This window comes from Ochotona curzoniae, unplaced genomic scaffold, assembly GCF_017591425.1.
Source record: "Ochotona curzoniae isolate NIBS_2020 unplaced genomic scaffold, NIBS_Ocur_1.0 scaffold_4683, whole genome shotgun sequence".
NCBI classification, from domain to species: domain Eukaryota; kingdom Metazoa; phylum Chordata; class Mammalia; order Lagomorpha; family Ochotonidae; genus Ochotona; species Ochotona curzoniae.
The window spans coordinates 60,462-86,206 of record NW_024467121.1 but is presented as its reverse complement, the minus strand read 5'-3'; the positions used below and the strand labels follow the sequence as shown (position 1 = coordinate 86,206).

The 25,745-nt window shown below is 47.1% G+C and overlaps 1 protein-coding gene across 2 annotated transcripts; it reads left to right on the top strand.

Moving 5' to 3' along the window:
- LBR (lamin B receptor) lies at positions 1 to 25,329 on the top strand. Of its 2 annotated transcripts, none has more exons than XM_040968240.1 (14): positions 1 to 114; positions 4,321 to 4,499; positions 5,846 to 6,073; positions 10,372 to 10,467; positions 10,668 to 10,860; positions 12,113 to 12,309; positions 13,710 to 13,764; positions 14,693 to 14,884; positions 15,488 to 15,591; positions 15,793 to 15,918; positions 19,236 to 19,404; positions 22,723 to 22,803; positions 22,885 to 23,007; positions 23,550 to 25,329. In XM_040968240.1, exons 2-14 carry the CDS (start codon positions 4,335 to 4,337, stop codon positions 23,708 to 23,710), a joined length of 1,890 nt encoding a protein of 629 aa, XP_040824174.1. In that variant the 5' UTR covers positions 1 to 114; positions 4,321 to 4,334; the 3' UTR covers positions 23,711 to 25,329. The 2 variants fall into 2 exon arrangements, with proteins under 2 accessions (XP_040824174.1, XP_040824175.1); XM_040968241.1 differs by lacking the exon at positions 1 to 114 and adding an exon at positions 570 to 636.
- Positions 25,330 to 25,745: the final 416 nt, after the last annotated feature.

Sequence of the window (25,745 nt, the reverse complement as noted above, 5' to 3'; positions counted from 1 at the left end):
ACCGCGGGCGGCGCGCGAGCGTGGCCGACAGCGACGTGCGCGCGGAACGGCCGCGGAGGTGCTGCTGCGCGACGCTCCCGCCTCGGTGTGAGTTCTCGCCGGAGCCCGGCGCAGGTGAGCCCCCCTGCTCCGCCCCGCCACCCCGCTCTCCGCTCCCCCTGGCGCGGCGGGGCCTCCGAGGGGGCAGCGTGGGGGTGAGGGGAAGGGAGAGGGAGAGGGGGACGTAGGGGCGGGCGAGGCGGGGACCGGGGTCCTCGGGCGCAGGGCCTGGCGCGGCGGCCTCGCCTTCCCCGCCTCTTTCCCTCCTCGCCCGCCGTGTCTGGGGCGGCGGCCGGCCCGCTGCGGAAATGGGGCGGCGGGTTTCGAACTGCGGACGTTTCCCTCCATGTTGGAGGCGCGCGGCGGCGGGCGCCTTTGTCCGGTCGCCGAGCGCCGGGTGCCGGACGCTGCAGCTCGTGGCTGCGGACTGGGTCGCTGCACGGGTCCGGCCTTTCCTTGGCTCTGGCCCCGGTCGTCTCAAAAAAAAATAACCAACCAATCAAAAAGCAAAAAGAGAAACCCCACGCACTTTTGGACCGGTAGCAATTAGTCTGCTGCGACACGAGCTGCTTCCCCCTCCCCGGTCCCCCTTTTAAGGTAAAAACAAAACAAATTTTTTTTTTTTTCCAAAATGACAGCTTACTTCGCGCCTCGCGCAGCCTCCAGAGTCACTTGATAACGCAGGGCTGGGTCCCAAGCTGTCTGCCTGAGCGCCGTGTCGTCTGGCGATGCTGGGGAAAGGGACTTAATGGACACGCGAGTGGACGGCCCGGGGCAGAGGCGCGAGGGCCTGGCGCGGAAACACGCGTGGGCGGGGGTTGCTCACTGGTTAACTGCTCTGGGAGGGAGGGACCTTGCTTTTGAGCCTTGGCGGCAACTCCGGTGCCAGTTGAGCGGGTGAGAGCCATCTGGGGACGAGGGGACCGAGCGGTGGCATTCCTCTCTGCGCGTGCTGCCGGCTGCACAGGGAGCGAGCGAGCGAGCGAGCGATGCTTGGATGGTTCGTGCGTTCTCCGGGCAGGTGGGCCCAGGTGTTGAAGGGAAGCTGTTCACCTGCACCTGAGCTGCTGATGGTCTCCGACCATCCACTCATGGTGCACGGCAGGGCAAGGCCGCCGGGGAGTCCGGTCGGGTTGATAAATAGTAACGTATTGTAACTCGAGATTGGATTCCGGGGCCGGTTGCCACGGAAGCACGAAAGCGACTGGCTGGTGGTGGCTGCTCTTCTTGAGGACTCAGCTCAGGAAGTTTTTTGAGTGCGTAGAGCGAACACATCCTTTCTAAGGAAATCCTGTCATTGCCAGCGAGCACCTAGCGACACGCACAGGTGTCTCCCGCCCGGTATGCTTGCCCTGGCGCCCGCAGGAGATCCTGTTGGGATGTGATTGCGCCGTATCCCCGCCCTTCCACGGTTGCGCGTGGCGCTGGTGCAGAATGGGGGGTGCGCTTGTGTTGCTGGCTTCGTCTTTTGGAACATGTGTGCGTATGTGAGATAGTATCTCCGAAGGAAGAAGCTGGTTTGTTTCTTTGTTTTTCAACTGTCGGGAAAGATCACTATCAAGTCCCAAGTACAGTGTTAAAAAACCAGGCTCAGAGATGGAGCATGCTTCCACCGGATGGCTGAATTTGACGGACAAGTCACTGGCACTGACCTGTGTTCTGCCGTGCACTGTTCATAGAGTGGGGTGGGTGTGCCAGGCTAGGGTGCCAATGGGTGTGTGTGTCGTGAAGGTCCAGAAAACATCTATTCCGGGGCCTTTACGGGTAACCCCCAGGGCTTCACGGTAGAAGTGGCTTTCTTCAAACCCCGATGCAGAACCAGAAGTAATAACAGTGGTTTGATTTTTGGGGGGTCCGGCAGCACAAGGGGGCACAAGAGAAGAGAGAAGTGCAACGCGTTTCCTTCCTCTTTCTTTGTCTTTGGAGGCTTGAGGTTAAATGTTGAAATGCATCATGCTGGCTGTTGTCACCTTCCCTTTTTGTGCCCCTCCTTCCTGTCCAGAGGTGTCCCCTGCCCCCTTGCTGCCCAGGTGCTCCTGCAGTGACGCCTCCTGCAGGCCTGAGCTCATACGCCAGGCCTGCACCCATGCATTACCCGCTGATGCTATCGCGGGTTTGGGAAGAAGTCGGGCTCTTGCCTAATGTGTAAGGTGACTGACATCTCCTAACCACCAGATAAGTGCTTGAATTTTCTTTAATCTACAGTCTATCTGAAAGCCCATCTCAGCAAGTGAAGCTTGTTAAGTTGCTTCTCAGGTGATTAGCAGTGAAGGAAGGTGGTGTTCAGACTTTCCCAGGAGGGGCAGGTCTAGTTCCTAGAGGACTTGGGAGGCCTTTCATGTTGTCCTTGTAGGAGAATCCGACAGGAGTGAGTGAGGTATGTGTTTCTGTGCGCTCGGACCACATGCTGAGAAGTAGATTGTTAAGAGGTAGCAGTCAGCTGCTTGGCCCTTTGGTTTGGAGGTGAAGGGTCATAGGTGAGGGTTGTGAACTTGCTTGTTGGCCAAGAGAGAAGCCTGGCCCGCCCAGGAACTGGGAGCACCTAGCCATGAGCTGACGATCCCGGGAGTCCCGGGAGTCCCGCAGGCCTCGAGGAAGGGACAGTTCTTGCAGATTAGTTGGAGGCGTCTTGGAGGTTTGTATGTCTTAAGACTGCCTGAGCCAGATCTTGAGTCAGTGGGAAAGAATGTTATAATTGGGGTCCGCGTCTGCTCTAGGCCTGAGAGAGGTGAGCTTGGATGAAGTCCAAGTGGTGCTGGTCTAGGTGGGTGGTCGGCAGAGTTATTTAGTATACGTTAGGGGTTTGGCTCTAATTTAAAATGCTCAAATTTGCTGTTCATTCTAAATTTACTTATTTTTCTTGTATTACTGGAATATTAGCTGTGCATTCTGTTTTTAGTCTGTTTCATAGTCTGTTTTCAATAGAAGTAATTTGTTAAGAATGTAATTAAATGTATTTAAAGAACCTTTGTAGGGTTTAGTGCAGTAGCTAAGTGGCTAAAACCTTTGCCTTGCAAGCACCAGGATCCCATATGGGTGCCAGTTTGTGTCCCGGCTGCTGCATTTCCCATCCAGTTCCCTGCTTGTGGCCTGGAAAAGCAGTCAAGGATGGCCCAAAGCCTTGGGATCCTGCACCCACATGGGAGACCCAGAAGAAGCTCCTGGCTTCTGGCTTTGGATCAGCTCAGCTCCAGCTGTCGTGGCTCCTTAGGGAGTGAATCAGCGGACAGAAGATCTGTCTCTTCTCTGTAGATCTACCTTCCCAATAAAAATAAATCTTTAAAAAAACTTTGTAAAACAATACACAATCATACAAATCAGAACATGTCTTGTGAGATTGTGCCTTTTTGATTAGCAGGAAATATGGTGTCTGTAGGTGGGTGGCATTCTGGCATTAGTGAATCTGCACAATTAATGTTTAATGCCATATCAATGAAATCATCCTTTATATAAAGTGATTCCAAATGGAATACAATGTGTCAGAAAGAACATCTTTTATATTCTTCATTTCATCTATTTTTGTTAACCCTTAAACTTCAGTGTTTTTTTTTTTTAAAGATTAGTTTTTTTATTGGAAAGGCAGATTTACAGAGAGATCATCTGTCCATTGGTTCACTCCCCAAGTGGCCACAACAGCCAGAGCTTCTTCCGGGTCTCCCACGTGGTACAGGGTCCCAAGGCTTTGGGCCATCCTTTACTGCTTTCCCAGGCCACAAGCAGGAAGCTGGATGGGAAATGGGGCATCTGGGACACAAAGCAGTGCCCATATGGGATTCTGGCAGATGCAAGGCAAGAATTTATCCACTAGGCTATTACACTGGGTCCTCTTATCTTTTTTCTTCTTCTTTTTTTTTTAAATTTATTTATTTTCTTTGGAAAATCAGAGGGAGGGATAGACAGAGGTTCCATTTGCTGGCTCACTCCCAAGTGGCCACAGTGGCCAGTCTGTGGAAGCCAGGATCCTCTGTGCGTCTCCCATGTGGGTGCAGAGGCCCAACATCCTGGGCCGTCCTCTGCAGCTTTCCTGGGCCATAAGTGGAACAGCTGGAACTTGAACAACCTACATGGGATGCTGGCCTAGCAGGCAGAGGATTAGTTTGCTGTGCTAGCATACCAGCCCCAGCTTTTCATGTTTAGAGTGATTTGTACATGCTTTCCTCCAGAAGTCTTCCTTACATTTGGTTATTTATTAAGAAATTGTGGAAAGTTGAAGTGCACAGATCGGTCTTTGAAAAAAATAGTGTGCATATACTAATTCAATTTTTGTTCTTAATTACTCAGACTAATTTCAGAAAATGCCGAGTAGGAAGTTTGCTGACGGTGAAGTGGTAAGAGGTCGGTGGCCGGGGAGTTCACTTTATTATAAAGTAGAGATTCTGAGCTATGATGGCAAATCTCAGCTCTACACTGTAAAATACAAAGATGGAACTGAGCTGGAACTGAAGGAGAGTGACATCAAGGTAAGAACTTCTTTGGTTTCCCTGAATGGTGTGCTTGCTAAGGCCAGCGTGCTTGGGGTCAAGTTCTTGCCACGGTCACATACTGCTGTGGGCCCTGGGAGTGCATGCAGGGCCTGGGCTTATGAAGCCCAAGATGTACTGTTCCTGGGGAAGGTCGGAGTTTCCATTGGGCTGCATGTACTTCCTGAGGGAGCTGGCCATGGGTGGGATAGAACACATCTTGGAGAATGAAGGGCCGGGACTTAGGGGCCCTGATGCCCGTGCTGAGGGCTGAGGAGAGACTCAGCTGTTGGGAGGGCTTCTACGGAGAGGCAGCATTCCACACAGGCCAGCCAGGCGCTGGGAGGGAGTGACGGTCGGGGCTGCACTGGCAGGGGCTTGCCTTTCCTGTCAAAGGGTTTGGGTTTCATCAGGAGAGTGACATTGAATAGCTATTGAGTCCAGCCCATGGCTTTGGTTAATCAAACTGTGAAAAAGAAGACATACTCAATAAAAGCCACACATTTTTATCATTACCTTCAACAGACACGGTTGTCAAAATGCTGAAACAGTTTTTGACCACCTGTTACCAGCCTTGATTCTTACTGCAATCCAGTCACCAGCAGTTGTCGCATCCTATTCTGTGTGCTCTGAACCGGGGTCTGGCAGTGGGCAGACTGTCAGCCCTGTCTGCTTGGCCAGGCCACGCATATTCTGCCCTGCAATCTGAATTTCGTGTATCAGGAGATTTCTCTCCCTTTCTCTCTCTCTCTCTCTTTTTTTTTTTTTTTGGTTTGTGATCACTTAAGAAATGAAAAGCAGCTCTAGCTCCAGGGCTACATCCAGCAGGACTGGCCTGGACCACACTTTGCCTTCTGCAGATCTAGGTCCTGAGAAGCAGCGACAGGAGTGCTTGGGGTGGGGCAGATGCTGCTGTATAAACCGAACCTGCACTCTGTTTTCAACACCTGCTAGCAGGTTTTGTTCAGAGTGCAGGTGTGGGATGAATTTTTCTGATTAGTTGTGTTCTAATTTCTTTTTTTCTAACATGTCAGTTTTCATCAGTGTTAATTTTAACCCTGCCTGTAAACACTGTTGGACGTGTGCATATACTAATGGAGCTGACACAGTAATTCTGCAGAAACACTTGCAGGGAACAGTGGGGAGCGAAAAGGCTGCATCTCTGTCCTAGGAGAGCTGGGCTATGGCCGCAGTGGATTTCCCTGGTCTCTCCCGGGCCAGCCTCAGGTCCTGCGATGGCCCTGACGGGTGAGCGTCCGTGGCAGCAGTTAGTACCTTTGTAATTCTCCACTGGTTCGAGTCTGTCTGAGGATGATCATTTGTGTTCCTTCCTCTCCCTCTTCCAGCCTTTAGCTTCCTTTAAACAAAGGAAAAGTGGCTCAACGTCCAGTTCTCCCTCCAGACGTCGGGCGAGCAGAGGGAGTCGAGGAAGTCAGTCAAGGTCACGGTCACGGTCTCGGTCCCCTGGTCGGCTACCTAGGAATTCCCGAAGATCTGCCTCTGCTTCACACCAGCCTGACATAAAGGAAACCCGGAGGGAAATATTGGAAGTTAAATTGACTCCACTGGTGTTGGTACTTGCCTTTACTCTTACACAGTGTTTGTTCTGTCTGAGAAGTGTTGATTATGTAATATTTCCTCAAATTGATTTGTCATTAATATAATGCTGGTAAAATATCAAATTTAAGGTAAAGACTTTGGAAGGTTATGGAAAACATATTTCACACAGCAAGTATAGTCTTTTAAATAAGTGAAAAAGGGTGCCTAAGTTATCAGAAGTGCTGTTTGATATTGTGGTTTTTAAGGAACAAGTGTTTAAATTTGAAATAGACATGGGCTATATGTTGAACTGTGTTTTTACAGTGTCACAAGGAAGTTTGAAATGATGAGCTGTAGCTGCCATAGAAGCATGTTCTTGTTTTCTTAATACCATTATGCTTGATCACTTTCCTTCGGTAGTATGCATTAAATTACTTCCACAGGGCTTGGTTGGGATTTCCAAAGTATATGAGCCTGTAAACTGAGTCTATAGCATAGTAAAGAAAATGTAAAAGTTAGGATATGGGACCAGTGTTGTGGCATAGTGAATTAATCTGATTGTGATGCTGGCATTCCATATTGATACTGGTTCAAATCCTGGCTGCTCTACTTCTAAGCTAGTTCCCTGCTCATGTGCATGAAAAAGCAGAAAACTATGGTCTAAGTCCTTGGGCCTCTGCAATCACATGGGAGCCTCGGGTGAGTCTCCTGGCTTCAGCCTAGACCAGCCATGGCCATTGGGGTTGAGTGAACCAGTGGATGGGATATATCTTATTCTCCGCCCCCCTTTTTTTCTTAAAGATTTGCTTATTTTTAGTGGAAAGGCATATTTACAGAGAGAAAGGTCTTCATCTGCCAGTTCACTCCAAGTGGCTGCAACAACTGGAACTGAGCTGCTGCATAGCCAGGAGCCAGCTTCTTCCAGGTCTCCCATGTGAGTGAGGGGTCCCAAGGCCTTTGGCTGTCTCCTACTGCCTTCCCAGGCCACATGCAGGGAGCTGGATGAGAAGCGGGTCTCTGGGACAAACCGGTGTCCAAATGGGATCCTGGAGCATACGAGGTGGTGATTTTGCCACTGAGCCATCACACCAGGCCCCCCAAAAGGCATCTTTTATCCCATTCACTTAACTTTTAATAACCATAGAAGCTTTTTTTTCCTAACATTTTATTTGAAAGGCAGAGTAAAATAGAGTCAGAGAAAGAAATCTTCAATCCAGTGGTTCACTCCGCAAAGAGTAGCAGTGATTGGTCTGGACCAGGTGGAATCTGGGAGCTAGGAGCTCTGTGTGGGTCCCATACGCGGGTGGTAGGGCTCCAGGTACTTGGATCCTCTGCTGCTGCCTTCCCAGGTGCATTGACAGGGAGCAGGTTGGAAGCAGAGCAGCCGGATTTGAACAGACACTGATGGGGGCTTAAGTTGCTGTGCTGCAACTCTGGCCACCACCTCTTTCTGATAGACATTTTTTTAAGATTTATTTTTATTGCAAAGTCAGATATACAGAGAGAAGGAGAGACAGAGAGGAAGATCTTCCGTCCAATAATTCACTCCCCAAGTGACCACAATGGCTGGTGCTGTGCCGATCTGAAGCCAGGAGCTTCTTCTGGGTCTCCCACATGGGTGCAGGGTCCCAAGGCTTTGGGCCGACCTCGACTGCTTTCCCAGGCCACAAGCAGGGAGCTGGAAGGGAAGTGGAGCTGCCGGGATTAGAACCGGTGCCTGTATGGGATCCCAGGCGCAATCAAGGCGAGGACTTTAGCCGCTAGGCCACCAGGCCGGGCCCCTGATAGACATTTAGTGTCACTATTATGAACAAGAATTTTATGCAACATCTGATAATAAACTCAGGGTAAATCCTTGTAAGTAGAACTGCTGGGTCATTTGTTTACTGTGGATTTGAGGCTTTTAGTATGAAGGCACTTCAAAAGTTTATAAAAATGAAAAGATGATAAACATTTTTCAAATTTTTGGGGGATGCCCATGTATGTATTGCTGAATTGCTCCAAGAAGGTTTATCGCAGTAGCAGTAGAGTGTGAGTGCCCATTTTCTCATTTTGAGTATTTCAGTAATTTTTTTTTGACCAGTGTGATTGTCAAGGATTTTTAATCCAGTCTTCTAATGTGCATTTTGAGTAGCACCCGTTGAATTTGGCCATCCTGACTGCTTATCGGTGTCCTTCCTGGGCAGGTCAGGAAGCTGTGCTTGGGGTTTTCTGTAACCCCTTGGTTTAGGACTTTTTACTCTAGTCTCTCAGGCCCTGGCGACACAGGAGCTCCAGGTTGGCTTTGCCTGCCACCAGCGGAACCCTGGGTCTACCATGTGCTGTGTGAAAGGCCCCTGCAAGCAGCATTGTCACTAGTTTTGACTCCTAGTTATGATTTCTGACAAACACTGCCCAAGTTAATTTTCCTGTTACCCATTAGTTTAGTTAAGAGAACTGGGTGTTAAGTAGGTTTGGTCAACCAGCTGTGTCCTTGTAATGCCTTTGGGGTCACTACAGGTTATAGTTAAACATCAGAAAAACTGAGAAGTAGGGCCTGGGATGATGGTTCAGTGGTTAAATTCTTACTTTGTATGCGCCGGTGTTCCATGTGAGCGACAGTTGGTGTCCTGGTTGCTCTCTTTCAACTTAACTCTCTGCCTGTAGCTTGGGAAAGCAGCTGAGGATGGCCCAAAGCGTTAGGATCCTGTGCCTGCATAAGGGACCTGGAGGCGCTCCTGGCTCCTGGCTTTGGATAGGCTCAGCTCTGGCTGTTGTGGGCATTTGGGAAGTAAACCAGTGGATGTAGGCTTTTTCTCTCGCCTCTCTGTATATTTGCCTTTCCCATAAAAATAAATGCAGCTTAACAAAAGACACCTGGGAAGTGAAGCAGAGCTTTGGCCAATCTTCTTGCTGCTGTGAAGGGTCTCACTGGCACTTTAATAAACTTAGGTGTACATTGAATTTTTTTTAAAGATTTTTGTTGGAAAGGTAGATTTACAAAGAGGAGAGAGAAATTGATCTTCCATCTGCTGGTTCACTCCCCAAATAGCCGCAAAGGCCACAGCTGAGGTGATCCATTTTGATCTGAAGCCAGGAATCTCTTCCAAGTCTCCTATGTGGGTGCAGGGTCCCAAGGCTGTGGACCATCTTTTGCTTTACCAAGCCACAAGCAGGGGACTGGATGGGAAAAAAGTAGCCTCGACTCAAACTGGCACTCCGATGGGATGCCAGTGCCTATAGGTAGAGGATTAGGCAATCGAACTGTCATACCGGCCCCAGATGTATATTGAATTTTATCACTGTTCAGACCTTGATTTGAACTAGAACCTTTTTTTTTCCTTTTTTTTTTCAGACAGAGAAGTTTTATTTGCCAAGTAACCAGGTGAGTGGGGAAAGAAGAGGGAAGTGCCTTCCCTGAGGTGGGGTGCCCCCCCTTTTTTTTTCTTTTAAGAGTTATTTGAAAGTTGGATCTACAGAATGGGATAGAGGGAGCTGGGGGAGAGGGAGAATGAAAATGGATCTTCCATGAGTTGGTTCACCTGCAGATGGCTGCAGTGACCCTCGGGGGCTCCCACCTGGGAGAGGGGTCCACACATTTGAGCCGCATTCCCTTTCCCAGGCTGTTAGCAGGGAGCTGCGTAGCGAGCGGAGCAGTCAGGACGTGACCTGTCACCCCGTGGGATTGCGAACGGTGATTTTCCCCTTGATATACTTGCTGTGTTCATGCTCTCCTCCCGAAGGATATACATACATATTAAATTTGTGGTCTTCCTATTAGTTTATTAGTGTTATACTTAGTGATTTGAAAAGGAGCAGAGTTACAGATTTCAGTCAGGCTTAGTTTGAAAAATCTTTTGCAACTTCAATAACTTATCTGTTGTTGTCGGGTGAATTGAGTCATGAAAAATTAAACAGAAAACTTAAAGCTAAATGAATACAAGGTAGCATGAAATTCAGAAGACAGTGAGTGTGTTTTTCTGTTTTCTGAGCAAGGGTGGGTGCTGTGGCAGAGCGAGCTAAGCTGAAATGACTTAATGGATGCAGGATACTTCATTTGCCTCTCAGCAGATATGATTGGAGCATCAAGCTGTCAATGAAATGATAGCATTCTGGTTACATTTGGAAGATGCAAGAGCTTATGCAATAAAGCAGTATCGTAAGACCCAGGATTTTGAAGACTGAAAAATTCTAGTTAGCTTTATTTTCGCTCATTTTTAACAGGAGGGGGCTGAATTTCAGAGATAGGGCTGGGAGAAATCTTTGCTGTATTTTTGCAGTGGTGAATTTTTACCATCGTACTCTTTTGTCATAAGAGTTCCTTTGATTAAATGTTTTGTGTGTTTCCATGTAGAAGTCTTTTGGAAATAGTATCAGCAGATACAATGGGGAACCAGAGCACGTGGAGAAGACTGTGGAGAAGAATGACCTACCCCCCAAGATCATGCAGGTACAAGAGTCCGACATCCGCCTGCCTTCACGCCAGCAGCACACTGAAAATCCTCGTGTTTTATGATCTGCTCTGAAATTCTGTCCTTAAGACTGGATGAACTTCATAGGCTTATTCTTAGATACTGATACTGTGCATTAGTCAATATAACAGTGGTAATTGTTGATGAGATATTTAATGTCCTTTATTTTTTTAATTAGGAAAAATTCCATTTGCCACAAGAAAGCAGTTACATATCTACACAGTATAGCCTTCGTCCTAGAAAAGAAGAGATCAAAGTAAAAGAAGCAGATTTTAAGGAGGAGGAAGTTGTCACAAAAAGACCTGCTCTGATGAGGACCGTTGAAATGAGCCCCGCCCAGAGGGAGGACCAGGAGTTTGGAGGAGCCCCTGGTAGGTACCAGAACTGGGTTAGCTACACCAGCTGCAGGGTACACTGGAAAGGTGCCTGTGCCCAGGTGCAAGGCTGGCACAGGCAGGGCCAGGGCTAGGGCCTCCAGAGGGGACACACAGGGATGGAAGCTGCCCAGGGAGCATTTACAGGGTCATCGTGAAATGGAAGTGACTGTCTTTGAAACATCTTGACAATCGGAGAAGAACAGAGGAATGATAAGGGAAGGTTGATCTGGAAGTTTGTCAGAGGGGGTCATGGAGCTCCGTCAATACCCAGACCTGAGGCGGCAGGGCCTGCTTTGGCAGCAGTTGGGATAAGCTACAGGGACAAAATGGGTCATAGGGTTTGCTGGACAGATCAGAGAGATTGGGTGGAGGAACTGAGACAGTGTTATAATTGTCCATTGAAATTAATTTTAGCCAAATGGCTCAAGATCCCCACCAGGTTTCACTGCTTTGTATTATGTGATCCCAGCTAGCTAGTCTGTTAGTGGTAGTATCCAGTGTCACTTAAGGCCTCTATGTACTTAGGTGGATATGATGCTGTTTTTGTTTTTTTAAGATTATTTTAATGAAAGGCAGATAAACAGGAGGAGAGACAGAGAGGAAGATCTTCCATCTGCTGATTCACTGCTCGAGTAGCTACAACGGCTGGTGCTGAGCCAATCTGAAGCTGCGAGCCAGGAGCTTCTTCCAGGTCTCACATGTGGGTGCAGGGTCCCAAGGTCTTAGGCCAGCCTCCACTGCCTTCCCAGGCCACAAGCAGGGAGCTGGATGAGAAGCGAGGCCGCCGGGATTAGAACTGGTGCCCAGCATGTACAAGGCGAGGACTTTGGCCACTAGGCTACAACACCAGGCCCTGTGATGCTGTTTTAATTGTTAGGAACTGAGGGATAGGACCTTTCCCATTGAGATCACACTGATGCCTTCCAGATGGTTGGATCTTCAGTTTGCTGATGTTTGAGCCCGCCTGCTCCTCAGGGAGTCGGTGGTGAAATGTTTCAGAGTCTGGGTTCTGAAGAGGATCCAGCCGCCTCTGCTCCTCTGATGTTGGTCCTGGGTGCCGGCCCATGGTAGCTGATGGGTAGAGGTGAGGAACCTCCGATGGTGCAGCCAGGCAGCCAGGCAGCCAGGCAGCCAGGCCTGAGGTTCCGGAGCTGCTCCAACCTTAGGGAAAAGTGTCTGAAGGATGTTTTGCTGAGTAAGCACTCTGGATTGCTGTTGAGTCTTGGATGTTCACTTACTGCTGCAGGTGCGTTCTTCATCATGATCGGCCTGCCTGTCTTCCTCTTCCTGCTGTTGCTGATGTGTAAACAGGATGAGCCCAGTCTGCTGAACTTCCCTCCTCCTCTGCCAGCGTTGGATGCTTTATGGGAAACCAGGGTGTTTGGGATCTACCTGCTCTGGTTTTTTGTTCAGGCTCTGTTCTATTTGCTGCCAATTGGGAAGGTAAGTCTGAGAGGAGGGTGTACTTATCAGGCAATACTCTGTCCCGTCCATGTTGACATATATCCAGCAGTTTTAAGGTGAGAAAGCTGGTTTCTGTTTGGTAAGCCATCATTCCTGGGCCCTGGAACACTTCGTTATTGAAGCAGAACTTTGCAAAAGAAATCTCAGTCACATTTTTAAAATAGTTTTCCCAACACAAATAGGAAATAAACAGTTGTTGCAAAATAGCCTGCCTGGGTGGAGAGTTCCCTTTAGTATGTGTCCTTTCAGAGGCAGCACTTTACATGGTTAACTGAAAGGGGTTGTGTCCTTTCCTTTTTTTTTGTAAGTATGATAGTTTCTAATTTTAGCCCTCTCAGAAATTTGTTGAGAACATTTTATGTTATTTATATATGCAGGCAGTAGCTTTAAATTTTGTTCCCATTGCTGAATGTAGTGGATATATTTGAAGGAAACATGAGATGCCCTAAGCAATAAATCATTTAAGGGCCTTACACTTGGGGCTGAGCAAGTCTGCCAGCTGTCTGCTGACCGTGGGGTCGGGTTGACTAGGCGTGGTGAGTGCAGTGTTGAGACGGCCGACTGAATGCCTGCAGGTGGCCACTCTGCTTCAGTGCTCCAGCAGGGATGTTTGCCGTAACAGCGTCTGTCACTTTGTACAGTAGCTCTGCAGTTACATTTAGGTTAATCCAGAGCAAGGCAGGTGCAAACTATTGATTAAGAAACGCAGTTTGGGTGAGAATCGTGTATTTACCTATGGAAGTGTTCTTTTGGCCAGTAAAACATGGCTGCCCAAAGACAAGCGGACCTTTCCTGCAGCTCAGGCCACATACTTCCTTTCACGCGAGGGTCATGTTCTGCATGCTGGGGTGATGCCACGTGAAGAGGGGAAACCGCCTTGATCCAGGAGGCACAGGCTTGGTCTCCTACCTCAGGGTCACACGAACGTATAGATGGCAAAATGTGCAGGCGTGCTGTCTTGGGTTGGTTCACGGCCATAGCGGATTCCCTAAGGCAGGCAGGCCCTCCTGGAAAGAACCTTGCTAGTGGGATAGAGCGGAGGGAAGCCACTGAAGACTTGAGCCAAAGGTGACTAAGTACAAAGGGATTCGAAGTCCATATCTAGTCTCGTGCTGGTACAGGGGAGCACGGCTGGAGTAGCAGGTTTGGTACATTGTCAAGTTGTGGCTAAATTTACATTTCAGAAACATTTTGGAAGGTGGGATTGTTTCATCAGAGGCATGTCACTGAGATTTTTGAAACATATTTCTACATTTCCTCACCAGAAGATACCCTTTCTCTTAGACATGATGAAATAGTAAAAGACATTTATATATGATATAGCATATACATAATGGCGATGTGTTTTCAAATTAAATTTTTTTTTTCTTTCTTTCAAGGTCGTAGAAGGAACGCCTCTTATTAATGGAAGAAGACTGAAGTATAGATTAAATGGTGATTTTTAAGTTTTTTTTAAGACTTTATTCAGTGATTTCATAGGTTAAACTTTGGTTGGTATACCATTTAAACTTTGTAGGCTAGTTACAGTAGAGTAACCGATTGTGAATCATCTCTCATTAGATGGAAGGGCATGCAGCCACACTGTGGACCCGACAGCTAGCATTGATCCCTGTGGGAAACACTACTGCCTAGGTTTGACCATCTTGAGGCCCTCCCAGCCTGGGAAGCCCAACACCGTCCTGGACACACACCCTCAGGGACCCTCGCTCCCTGGCCGGGTCTGCTCTGGAAGCAGTGTCCGACTCCCCCTTGGCCTGAGAGCTTGCCCACACAGTGCCTGATAGCTGCTGCTTCCCCACTGTCACGGCTGTGCTCGAGCGGCCATCAACTCCTCTTTTTCTTCTGCCATCCCCACTGGAATGGCACGTGGTGGCTGGGACTTGCTGGTGTTCTTCCTGTGCCCTGGTGCCAGGATGCCGCCTGATGTGAGCAGATGCTCTTGATGTGTGTTGAGTGGCTGCAGTGGGTCCTTGCTAGGGGCAGACGGGTGCTGCCCTGGTAGTCTCGTCTCTTCCTATGGGCAGAGTGTGCTCGGGGTCTGTGCGATTGCAATTTGAAAACATGGAGGATGATTTTAAGATGTCAGTGTTGTAGCTATCCTTTAAGTGGTTTTCCACTTTACTAGATGGAGTGTTTTCCTTTTCTGGAGTTGCATTGCACATGCTCCTTATGACGGGTCTAGGTCCCGATGAACCCCTTGTAAGTTGAAAATACATTTTATATGTCTGGCCTCCTGAGCATCAACGGTATATTGTAGCATATGGGGATTGCTTATTTGCATGTTTCTATTGAGTGTGAATAATGCAAGTATGAATCATGTGGACCCTGTGTTAACACTCCATTTCTGCTTTTTCTTTTTAAGGATTCTATGCGTTTCTCCTGACCTCTGCAGGCGTTGGTGCATGCCTCTTCTGGGGCATAGAGCTGCGTTACCTGTACAATCACTTCCTGCAGTTCACCCTTGCAGCGACGGTGTTCTCTGTGCTCCTGAGTGTTTATCTCTACGCACGCTCTCTGAAGGCGCCCAGGGAGGAACTGTCGCCCAACAGCTCTGGTGAGCAGCGGACAGTTGCCTGGTGGGCTGTGTGTACCCCAGAATCCCCGGGCAACCATTCCCAAACCTGAATAGACTGCTTCATTTCCTAGCTTCATTAGATGGGAAACGATGAGAAAAACAAAAGTGGAAAGATGAAGGAAAAATGTAGAGGAGGAAGATGTTTTTCATTTCCCTCCCTCATATTGTGCCTTTTCTCTTCCTTTTTTAGTTAAGTGATGACAGTAGATATTTTAATAAACATATCATCACAACATGAGAAATACCGTTTTTATGTCAAAATAGAGGTTACAGATTGGTGGATTCTGACCTTAAAAAATTGGTCATTTAAAAAAAAATTGCTTATTTAAAAGTTTTAAGTGTGCTTTAGGAAAAAACCTTCCAGTTTCCTTTAAGTTGGGGGCATTTAGGCCCCTGGGTCCCCCAAGGCTGCTGCAGCTGCCCTGGCAATGGGGTGGCCTCATCTCTCCCCGCCCGAGCTCTCTCCAGCGCCCCGCAGGTATTTGGAGTGTCATCCTGGCTTCTAGGCAGCAGGACAGTTTGAAAGCCTCGGGCAGGACTGGGTTTGGAACGCCATTTGAGTAACAACTTTTCCCTTCTCAGGAAATGCTGTCTATGATTTCTTCATTGGCCGTGAATTAAATCCTCGAATTGGTACTTTTGATCTCAAATACTTTTGTGAATTACGCCCTGGATTGATTGGATGGGTACGTTGTATTTTTTTGTTTTTTAAAATTTGTTAATACAAATATTGCATTTAGAAAGAAATCAGACTCCTTAAAAGTATTTTAAGGAATAATTAGGGCTTTCCATAAATCAGTCTACTTATTTTCATTAAATATTTTCCAGAGGTTTATGATGTCTTTATTAGGGACTTTGGGATTCTATTCTCTCCCCTCTTTTTTTAGGTGCTCATTAACTTGGCGTTGCTTTTGACTGAAATGAAATTATACAACCGTACCACACCATCCTTGGCAATGATCTTGGTCAACGGTTTCCAGCTCTTGTATGTGGTAGATGCTCTCTGGAATGAGGTAATTAAGAGTTGAGGATCTGGGGTCAGGTGGCTTTGGAGTGTGGGTTTAGAGATGAGACTGAAGGCCCTCTCGGGTGGGCAGGGAGGGGACTGTCAGATGATAGGAGATGGCACCCACGGGGATAGGCACCAGGGTCCCTGGCACTGGCTCTTGCTTCCAGGTTATCACCAACTGTGGGAACGGATGTTTGGTGTCACGGCTCATACCAATTGGGAATGTGTCTCTGCATTTCATATTGGAGTGTCTAGGATCCAGTTCCAATTCTGCTGATGCCAGCTTTCTGCTCATGTGCACTCTGGGTGGCAGCAGGTGATGGCTCAAGTGGGCGGGGCACTGCCATCTATGTGAGAAACCTGAATTTAGTTCTTGACTCCTGGCTTCATTCTGGTCCAGCTGAAGCAGAGGGTGGGAGCTGGATATCTGTTTTTCAAGTAAAAATACATTTTATTGAGTCAATAAAATAGCAAAGTAGCATTCCAAATAGTGAAGGTTGGTGGGTTGTAAGTCTTGTGAGTGTAACTATGTAAAACTTAGAAGTGACTAATCAGTTGGAGATTCATTCTAATCAGAAATTAAGATACAATTAGCACAGCAAAATAAAATTGTTTCCAACTCATGGCTTTTCTCATACCTTGGGTCATTATGTACATACACTGAAATGTCAAACATTTTTGCAGATTTTCCTGTGTTGAAACTAGACTTAGTCCTTTTAAAGATCATTTCTTCGGGTCGGTTGTCTTCTTGAGTCTGAGGCTTTTTGATAAGCTGCATGATGTGGTCGTCAGGACTTTCTGTCCCTGAGCCCTGTCTTGAGGTGTGACCTTGGTATAGGACCGTGGCGCAGACTTGGGGTGATCTGATGAGTTTGTGTTGGTATTTCAAGGACTCTTATTCCCTGAGTGGTGAAGACTTCTCTAGGGTAAACCGTCGTAATTACAAGTAGCCAGGTTGTGTTCACAATTTGCTGACCTCAGATTCTTTTAAAAAGTGTTTTTTTTTGAAGGGTCATTTATTAAAAACGCAGGGTTAGAGAGGGAGTGACAGAGAGAGACCTTTCATCTGCTGGTTCTCTCTCCAGATGATGTCAATGGCAGGATTGGGCCAGACCAAAGCCAGGAGCTGGAAACTCCTGTTTCCCATGTGACTGGCAGGGGTCCCAGGACATGGGCCATATTGCTCTGTGTTCCAGGCTCACTAACAGGCAGCTGGATTGGAAAGTAGAACAGTCTACTGTTCTACAGAACCACAGCTGTGACCCCTAAAAAAAAGTTTCAACAACTTGCTTTTTTATTATTTGAAAAGCAGTGACAGAGACAGACCTTCCAGCCACTGATTCACTCCCCAAAAGGCCAGGCTGAAGCCAGAATTGTGAAGCCTGTCTGGGTTCCTGTATGTGTGGCAGGTCTCACACATGCAAAACATCATCTGCTGCCTCCTAGAGCATGCTATATCAGAGTGATGGCATTCTTCTGTGTGGAATGCAGACACCCCACGCCGTGACTTAACCGCTGAGCCCCACCCACACTCCTGCCTAGTGCTTTTAAAAAGATTTATTTTATTTTTATTACAAAGTCAGATATACAGAGAGGAGGAGGGGTAGAGAGGAAGATCTTCCGTCTGATGATTCACTCCCCAAGTGAGCGCAACGGGCCGGTGCTGTGGCGATCTGGAGCCAGGAGCCAGGAACTTCTTTCTGGGTCTCCCACGCGGGTGCAGGGTCCTAAGGTTTTGGGCCGTCCTCGACTGCTTTCGTAGGCCACAAGCAGGGAGCTGAATGGGAAGTGGAAGTGGAGCTGCCAGGATTAGAACCGGCGCCCATATGGGATCCTGGCGCGGGATCAAGGCGAGGACTTTAGCCACTAGACCACGCCGCTGGGCCCTGTCTAGTGTCTTACCATACACCTCCCGCTTCATCATCGTTGGCTTCTTGGCATGGAGCGGGTGTGGTGGTGGTAGTATCTGACACCAAAATCCTATAGAAATTACACATGCCTTGAGATGAAACCAGTCTCTGCCCTCCGTAAATCTGTCTGCTCTAATAGAACAACTCCTTAAGAATACGTAGGCTACATGCCACCCATCAAATGTTAATTCACTACTTCAAGAAGTTCTGAAGCCTTCTTTTTTAGTACCTCTCCAGTTATTCATGACTGCTGCTTCTGGTTTCTCTGTTGGCTTTTGATCATGTAGTTGGTTTAAAAATATTCTGTAGATTTACATTATATATATTCTTTGGATTTAACCACATGTTGACCCCTATTAACAGAGAATACTTGGTGCTAGAGGCAGAACTCGAGGTGATAGAGCTCTGTCTCAGGTAGGGGTTTGGAATTGACAAGTTTTCTGTATGCCGCCAGAGACAGCCAAGTTGTAATCAACTTCTCGAGGCTGGGACTGACTTAGGATTTTGCATAGGATTGGCCTGCCACTTAGTAGTTAGCAGATGCACAGTAACTTTGTTAGGCAAAGTTTTTGCCTGTTTTACAGATGTCCTGCAGCAGGCCTGGCATCATGTCCCCTCTGAGTGCCCACTCCCACATGCTCCTGCTGAAGCAGTCCTGTCTCAGTCAGGGGGTCAGAGCAGCAGGCACCCCATTGACTGCAGACAGACCACTGTTGTGTTTCCTGTGCTGTCTGTCCTATGATAAGTTCGGTTTCTTGCTTGGGAGACAAAGTCTGCAGGTATCACTCCTTTTCCTTAACTTGGAGCTTGAGTCCTCACAGGGCCTTCACTAATGGACTCTTCCCCATTGGTGGCAAACCCTGGAGGCAGAGATACTGCCAGCCAGGCCTCAGAAATGTTCCCCTGGGTGCTGTCTGCAAGGATCCAGGTCCAGAGGAACCTGCCAAGGACTCCTGCTGGCCAGATGCTGAAAGAGCAATGATGCCCTTTGTTCACTTCCTGTGAGCAGCCAGGCTGTCCATGTTGCCAGGCAGCTCATTGGAAACTGCACAAAAAGATGAGGATGTTGGGTCAGGGCGCATGGAACAGAAGCAGTGGGAACTGGTGGCCTCATCACTCCTTCAGCAAAACAGTGTGAACACATTCTGCTCCATTGCAGGTGTTCTGCCAGGGGCAACCAGGCAGTCCCTGCCTTTGAGAGGCCGCTGGCCCGGCAGGAAGAATGACTGGAGGAGGGTGCCTGGCAGAGGGTGGCAGAGCAACAGAACAGTGTGCCAGCAGAATGAGTAGTGGGGAACAGGCCAAGGGAGCCAGACCCTCCCCAGCTTAAAAAAACTTGTGGGTGGTATTGGCATTTATGGCCCTTTATGCATTTGACTGAAACAGGCTGACCTGCTTGATTCTCCTACAGGAAGCGGTACTGACGACCATGGATATCATCCGTGATGGCTTCGGCTTCATGCTGGCTTTTGGAGATTTGGTGTGGGTTCCATTTATCTACAGCTTTCAAGCTTTTTACTTAGTCCATCATCCTAATGAAGTGTCTTGGCCAGTGGCTTCTTTCATTATCGTTCTGAAACGTGAGTATGTATTTCAGCCTGCACGGAGTCTGTTGTGTTCTGATATCTAACTTCGTGTAAATGCGAGGCACTCAGTGAGAAGCAGGCAGAGCTCCCAACAACCCCGTGGCTCCTCTCTCAGATGCCTGGGACAGCCCCCACTGAGGCAAACACCGGCATCAGTCTAGATGTCCCACGCGGGAGGGAGGGATCGCACTGGAGCCATCACAGCCTTCCAGAGTGTGCCTGAGGCGGCGGAGTGGTGTGGCACTTCCAGGGGATGCAGGCGTCCTAACCGGCACATCAAAGGCCCACCTCTGCTGTCGGCCTCTTAACATGCCGAGCAAGTGGTCATAATTAGTTCCAGAGTAAAGTCATTGGGATGGTGAGCCTCTTGCAAAGAGAACACATGGTTCACACTTGGCTTCTGTAGTAGTGCTTTAAATAGGATAAGTTTTAAACCATATTTTAAAATTAACAAATGCAATTGTTTCCCAGACCATTCACCATTGAGTGCCTGCTTTCCCAGCAGGAAGCTTTGCTGTTGCTTCATGGGGCTTGCATTCCAGCAGGAGAAATGGCCCACGGCCGCAACATGAGGGGAGGAGAGTGAGTGAAGCTGAGAGGCACGGGGCCGACGCGGCAGGTGGCAGCTCAGCAGGGCCCAGCGGGGCGGCGTGAGCTGAGCGTGGGCAGAAAGGCGAGTCCACTCTGACCATGGCTGAGGCTCAGGGCGTCTGTGGTTTTTTTTTGTTGTTGTTGTTATTAACATTGTATTATGTGATACAGTTTTATAAGCACTGGGGAGTTCCCCCACCCCTCCCCCCATAGTGGATTGCTCCACCTTGCTGCATAACCGCGGTTCAAGTTCAGTTGAAATTCCTTCATTGCAAGCATATACCTAGCATAAAGTCCAGCGTCTTATTGTCCAGATAAGTTCAGTGGTCTCTTGGGAAGGCCTTCTCTGGTCTGAAGGTAGGGCTAACAGAGTAAAGTTCCGGTCAGTTAAAACCCCCAACAAAACATCAACGCCAATATACAATGTTATGGAATTAATTGGCATAGTATTGAGTGAACAATTTGTTTTAAAAAAAAAAAAAGTTCAATTCTTCAAAACATCTGGGTTTAGACAGTATCAGTGACAGGTTCAAAAAGTAACAATCAACCAAGCATAAATTACAGGTTAAATCAAGGCAAATATTAGATGTCTGACATAATATTGAGTAGACAATATGTTAAAATTACATGTAAGTTCTTGACTGCCTTCTACAACTATTTCAATGTCACCTCCTCAATTGAGGTGTGCAACGATTTTGGGGGATGTTGCAGAGAAATCTCTCATACCTTGCTGATGGGTACTTGTTCTTTATGTTCCATCTAATAGTACATGAGAGAGTCCTTGATGACCTATCTTTATTGTTCTTTGGTTATCTCATCCTATTAGTGTGTGTATATGAGTGTGTGTGTGTGTGTGAAGGGGGGCAGGGGGGTTAGGAGGAGACTTGTTGGTCATTGTAGGGGGTGGAGGCCCAGAGTTGGAACTAGGTAAGGACTGGAGAAGATTCCTCCCCCATTGTCCCGCCGGAAGTTTATTGATCTTCTGATTCTGATGGCCAATCGTGGTTCCTGGCTGTTGTTCTGATGTCGTTAGTTCCTATGTGGAAGGACTTGGGCTTCTTCCATCTCGTGTAGTTTGTCCAAAGAGGGGGGATGTCTATCCTCTGGGTTCACAGCATTCGGAGGCATTCCAGATCCCCGTGTTCTCTTTGGCAGTTGTGTTGACGTTCTTGTGTCCGTTCTGCTAGACCTTGGTAGGAGTCCAGGAGTCCTTGTGGGTGGGGGATAAGCCTCCTCCAGTCCCTCTGTTCCGCTCTGGTGTTCTCCTCTCTTCTGTGCATATGGCCACCAGTTAATAGACTGTTTGGGTCGTTCCTAATTCCCCCTGTGTGTCATTGTAGCTTTTGCTATTGTATAATGCTGATCTGGATCTATCAACTTTAAGATACTTATCCAGTTCCTGCAGGTTACACTACGTGGATTCCTAGCTATTTCAAGGGAAATGAGAGATTTCTCTGTGTTCCCACTCAGTTACTGTGTATCGTAAGGAATTGGCATTATATAGGGAGTTACAATCATTCGGAACTTATGGAGTGAAACCATGATAGCAGCAGATTCGTCTGAGGGAGATTTACAGACATTGGAAATCTTTAGGGTTGCTTGGTGTCCCCAAAACACCGAGTTTTAGCATGAAGCTGTCTTGAGCAGCAGAGAACCAATTTCTCAGGGCTCCCTGGCGGGGCGGCCAGTGCGCCAGTTGGCGCCAGGCTCCGCCTGCTGGCCGCCCCGAAACAGTCTTCCGAGGGAGCGTGAAGACTGTTGGTTGCTTCCCAGGAGACGAGCTTGATTGCGCCTGGGGACCCCGGCCGCAGCCATGTGGCCGGGGGTCACGTCCCCGAGCGTCAGCCCGTCTGTGGTTTTAAATCCTTTCATATTACACTGTTAAACACCTCCACCAGAGGCTGAGTGGAGAAAATGTACATTGAAACCAAAATACGGAGCGCTGTACCTAGTTTGGCTGCAGTAGCCAGCACCTGAGAGGGCAAAGTGAAGCTGCTTGTAAAATGAATTCAGCTTCAGCCCTGTTTATCCGCATCGGCTGTGCCCCCGTGGGGTTCACGAGCATGAGTTTGTGGTGTGGGGCAGAGCCAGTCACTAACAGGATTAGTGACAAATCGGGGCAGCAGTTAGATGCTCTGATGCTGACACCACAGGGCCTCACCCACACGTGCATGCTGCGGCTGGGATCCGAACAAATCCTGGCCGCACCAATACAATTGTGCTGTTATTTCTCAGAGTTTGGCGAGCTTTGGCGACAGTCGGGACTTCAGAAGTGTTATTCTGGGGTGAAGCATTTTTTTTCTTTTTATCACTGTAAATCTGCCTTTCCAATTAAAAAAGGCAAAGATCTTCACTCTTTTAGTGGCCGCAATGGCTGGAGCCTAATCGTTCAGGAGCCTGGAGCCTCTTCCAGGTCTTCCCCCACAGGTGCAGGGTCCCAAGGTTTTGGGCCATCCTCAACTGCTTTCCTGGGCCACAAGCAGGGCGCTGGATGGGATGTGTTATAGCCAGGACATAAACTGGCGCCCATATGGAATCCCTGGTGTGCAAGATGAGGATTTAGCCACTAGGCTATTGCACTGAACCTGGTTAAGAGATTTTAAGTTGCTGTTAGGAAAATATACTCTTGTTTGTGTCCTTTTCAAGCAATCTCTTAGAAACTATGATTTCAAGATTACATCTAAATTGCTAATAACATAGAAAAATGTTTTTAAATTACAGTTTCGGGGTATGTAATCTTCCGATGTGCAAATTCTCAGAAAAATGCATTCCGGAAAAACCCTGCTGATCCCAAGCTGGCACGTAAGTATTGGTTTATGTTTATATTCATGATTTTGTCTCTGTTTAGAGGTCATTACAAGTTTTGTTTTGTTTTTATATTAGATTTAAAAACAATTCACACTGCAACTGGGAAAAGTCTTCTTGTCTCTGGCTGGTGGGGCTTTGTTCGCCACCCCAATTACTTGGGCGATCTCATCATGGCCCTGGCGTGGTCTCTCCCTTGTGGTAAGTGTTCCCTGAAGGAGTTGTGTGTGTTGGTACAGGGCAGCCGGGGTTTGGCGTGAGTCTGTCGTCCTGCGGTGGTTGTGGCTGGCCATGGCAGACACCCGCCCTCCTTGGGATGCTGCTCTGTAAGGGTGGGAGCCTCAGAAGTTACAGAGCCTGCAGTTTTATTTTAGATTGCTAAAAAAAGTAACTCTTACCTGCGCCTGGCAGCCTTCTCTAAGCAGAATGTGACCTGCTTGTTATTTAAGATTCTGCTTGGAGCCTTTGAGGAACAGCAGGAGGCTTGACTTCTCTGGTTCCCTGTTGTGCTGGGTCTAGGCGGCCAGCAGGCTGGGAGAGCTCTGGGTTTCCCTTGTTGACTAGGGTCCTGACAGTGCAGGCGTGTCGGGCTGGCCCTGGGCCTCTCCTCTGGATGCTTTCCTTTGCAGCACAGCTGTAGGGGTTTAGGGAGCTATTTTCCCCACGGTGGGAGAAAGTGTAGAAACGTTAGGTTTGTTGTTAGATACTCCCAGGCTCTGACTTGTGTACGGTTTCCACCACAGGCTTTAATCACGTTCTGCCTTATTTCTACGTCATTTACTTCACCATCCTGCTTGTGCACCGTGAGGCCCGTGACGAGCGCTGCTGCAGGAGGAAGTACGGCTTGGCCTGGGAGAAGTACTGCCAGCGCGTGCCCTACCGGATCGTGCCGTACGTTTACTGAGTCCGCTTGGAGACTCCAAAGCGCCTGTGATTCTGGCCTCCATTTACAAAGAAAACAAATTCCAAAATGAACTTTGTTTTGTTGCACTGAGGGGCTCTGTGTTTTTTTGAGACAGGATTATAGAGCCAAGTAGCAGATGTTAGATTATAGCTGTATTAAAATTTTTAACAGGAAAAATACAAAATGATAGCATTTTATGGGAAATTTTCAATCCTTAAAAATCTAAAAACAAAAGTCTTATAAATGCACTTGAATATCTTTCTGGTTTTTGATTTACTTCAAAATTTACTTTTGCTAGGTTTTCCATAAAAACATTGTTACATTAAACATGTACATTTTATTGCATTAATAGCATTTTTATTCATCTATTATGTGATTTAAATTTAAAAACTGGTCTGCTGAATCCTATATGTGAAAAGTGATGCGAGATATTAGTAAACATTGTTTAAAGGAAACCATTGGTAGTAGTTAGCTTAACTTCAGCTTCTAGAACTGCATTTGAAAATGTAAATAGAGCATATACTTTTATGTAATATATGGTAACTTCAGATTTTTCTGTATAGTATTTTGAATGTGAGATGATTGTCAGGACTAAAGATCTTTAACAAAAGCATTTTCAGTATTTTAAATTGTTTTATAGAATAACTTGTGAATTTACAAATTTGAAGCAATTACAATTCATATTGTATAGAAGATGCTGTTAAAACATAGGAAGGATATTTTTCTTGTTCCAAAGTTTGTGAATTCGGCTTTGCTACCTCAATTGCAGGTGTGTTTGCCTTTATAATAACTGTTGCAGATAGAAAAAAATAAAAAAATATATTTTTCAAGTAACATCATTATTTAAACATTTTTACACACATTGGTATTTGAAAATTTTGCCATTTCAGGCTAATATTTTTATACCTTTTTGACTTTTTAAATTCAGTGTTTTTGCTACTGTTTAACTCATGCAGTTTATACTGTATTTTGTAAATTCTTTATATTTACTGTCTATGTAAGAGGTTAGTTTTAAGTCACTTTGGTCTTGTAAGTTTAATAGTTAAAGCTACCTTATGTACATCTATTAAATTCTGGTAAAGTTGATGCAGTCTCAATCTAATGGAACAGTAGCAAATTCACTTAACTTTTACATTGAGAGTTAAATTGCTCTCAGTATCTTTTACAGAAAGGGGAGCATAATACATAGTGTATGTGGGGTTTTTTAATTTTCTGTATGAGCCGTTGGGATATGCAATGTTCATCCTGCACTGCCATTTGAAGTGTATGTAACTTACCTTATGTAAATGTGATCATGACGTTGGCTTGCTCTAGCAGTCTGCATCTTACAATCCCCAAACGTTGTTTTGGTGACATTGTCGGCGATTTATCTGTACCAATATATGCAAGCAGCTGTTTTATGCTTTTCTTGGGGCATTGGAAAGGGATATCCCAGCATGTTCTGGACCAAACTCATCAAGGATGCTTTGACAGAAGACAAGGATATTAAATTCCTTCCCTGGTAACAGAGAGCCTGTTAACACCATGCTGCCATTTCTGGATCTCCGCTACAGTTGGTTTTTAGTTTTGACAAGCTTTTTAAGTGAGAAATAAAGTTGCAAATAAAAATGTTGCTTTGATCACCTTGGAGCCTTATTTCAAGGTGGGTTTCAGACAGACGCCTGTAGATGACCTTGCTGTGGCTCCTGCACCCACAAGGAGTCTTCACTGGGAAGCAACAAGGGATGGGAACACCAGGACCAGGGCTCCACCCCTGAAACGGAATTAATTCCCAAAAGGTACCAAGGCCAGGCACCATAACTGGATTAAAATTCTGTCACTTGGGGGGTGAACCAATGGACAGAAGATCTTCCTCTCCTCTGTAAATCTGACTTTACAATTAAAGACAATTTTTTTTAAAGATTGTCCTTAACCTATTCATGAACACAAGACACTAAGGACCAAGACTTCACACACATACATAGCCACTGACAGGATTAGATCTTTGCACTTCTTTTCTGTCATGGTTCTTAAAACACAATGGTCTTACCTTTAG

Excerpts from the sequence above, each read along its gene's own strand:
- LBR (XM_040968240.1), top strand. The coding sequence starts at position 4,335 with ATGCCGAGTAGGAAGTTTGCTGACGGTGAAGTGGTAAGAGGTCGGTGG. Across the intron at positions 4,500-5,845 it reads TGAAGGAGAGTGACATCAAG|CCTTTAGCTTCCTTTAAACA; the intron begins GTAAGAACTTCT and ends TCCCTCTTCCAG. Across the intron at positions 10,468-10,667 it reads TACCCCCCAAGATCATGCAG|GAAAAATTCCATTTGCCACA; the intron begins GTACAAGAGTCC and ends TTTTTTAATTAG.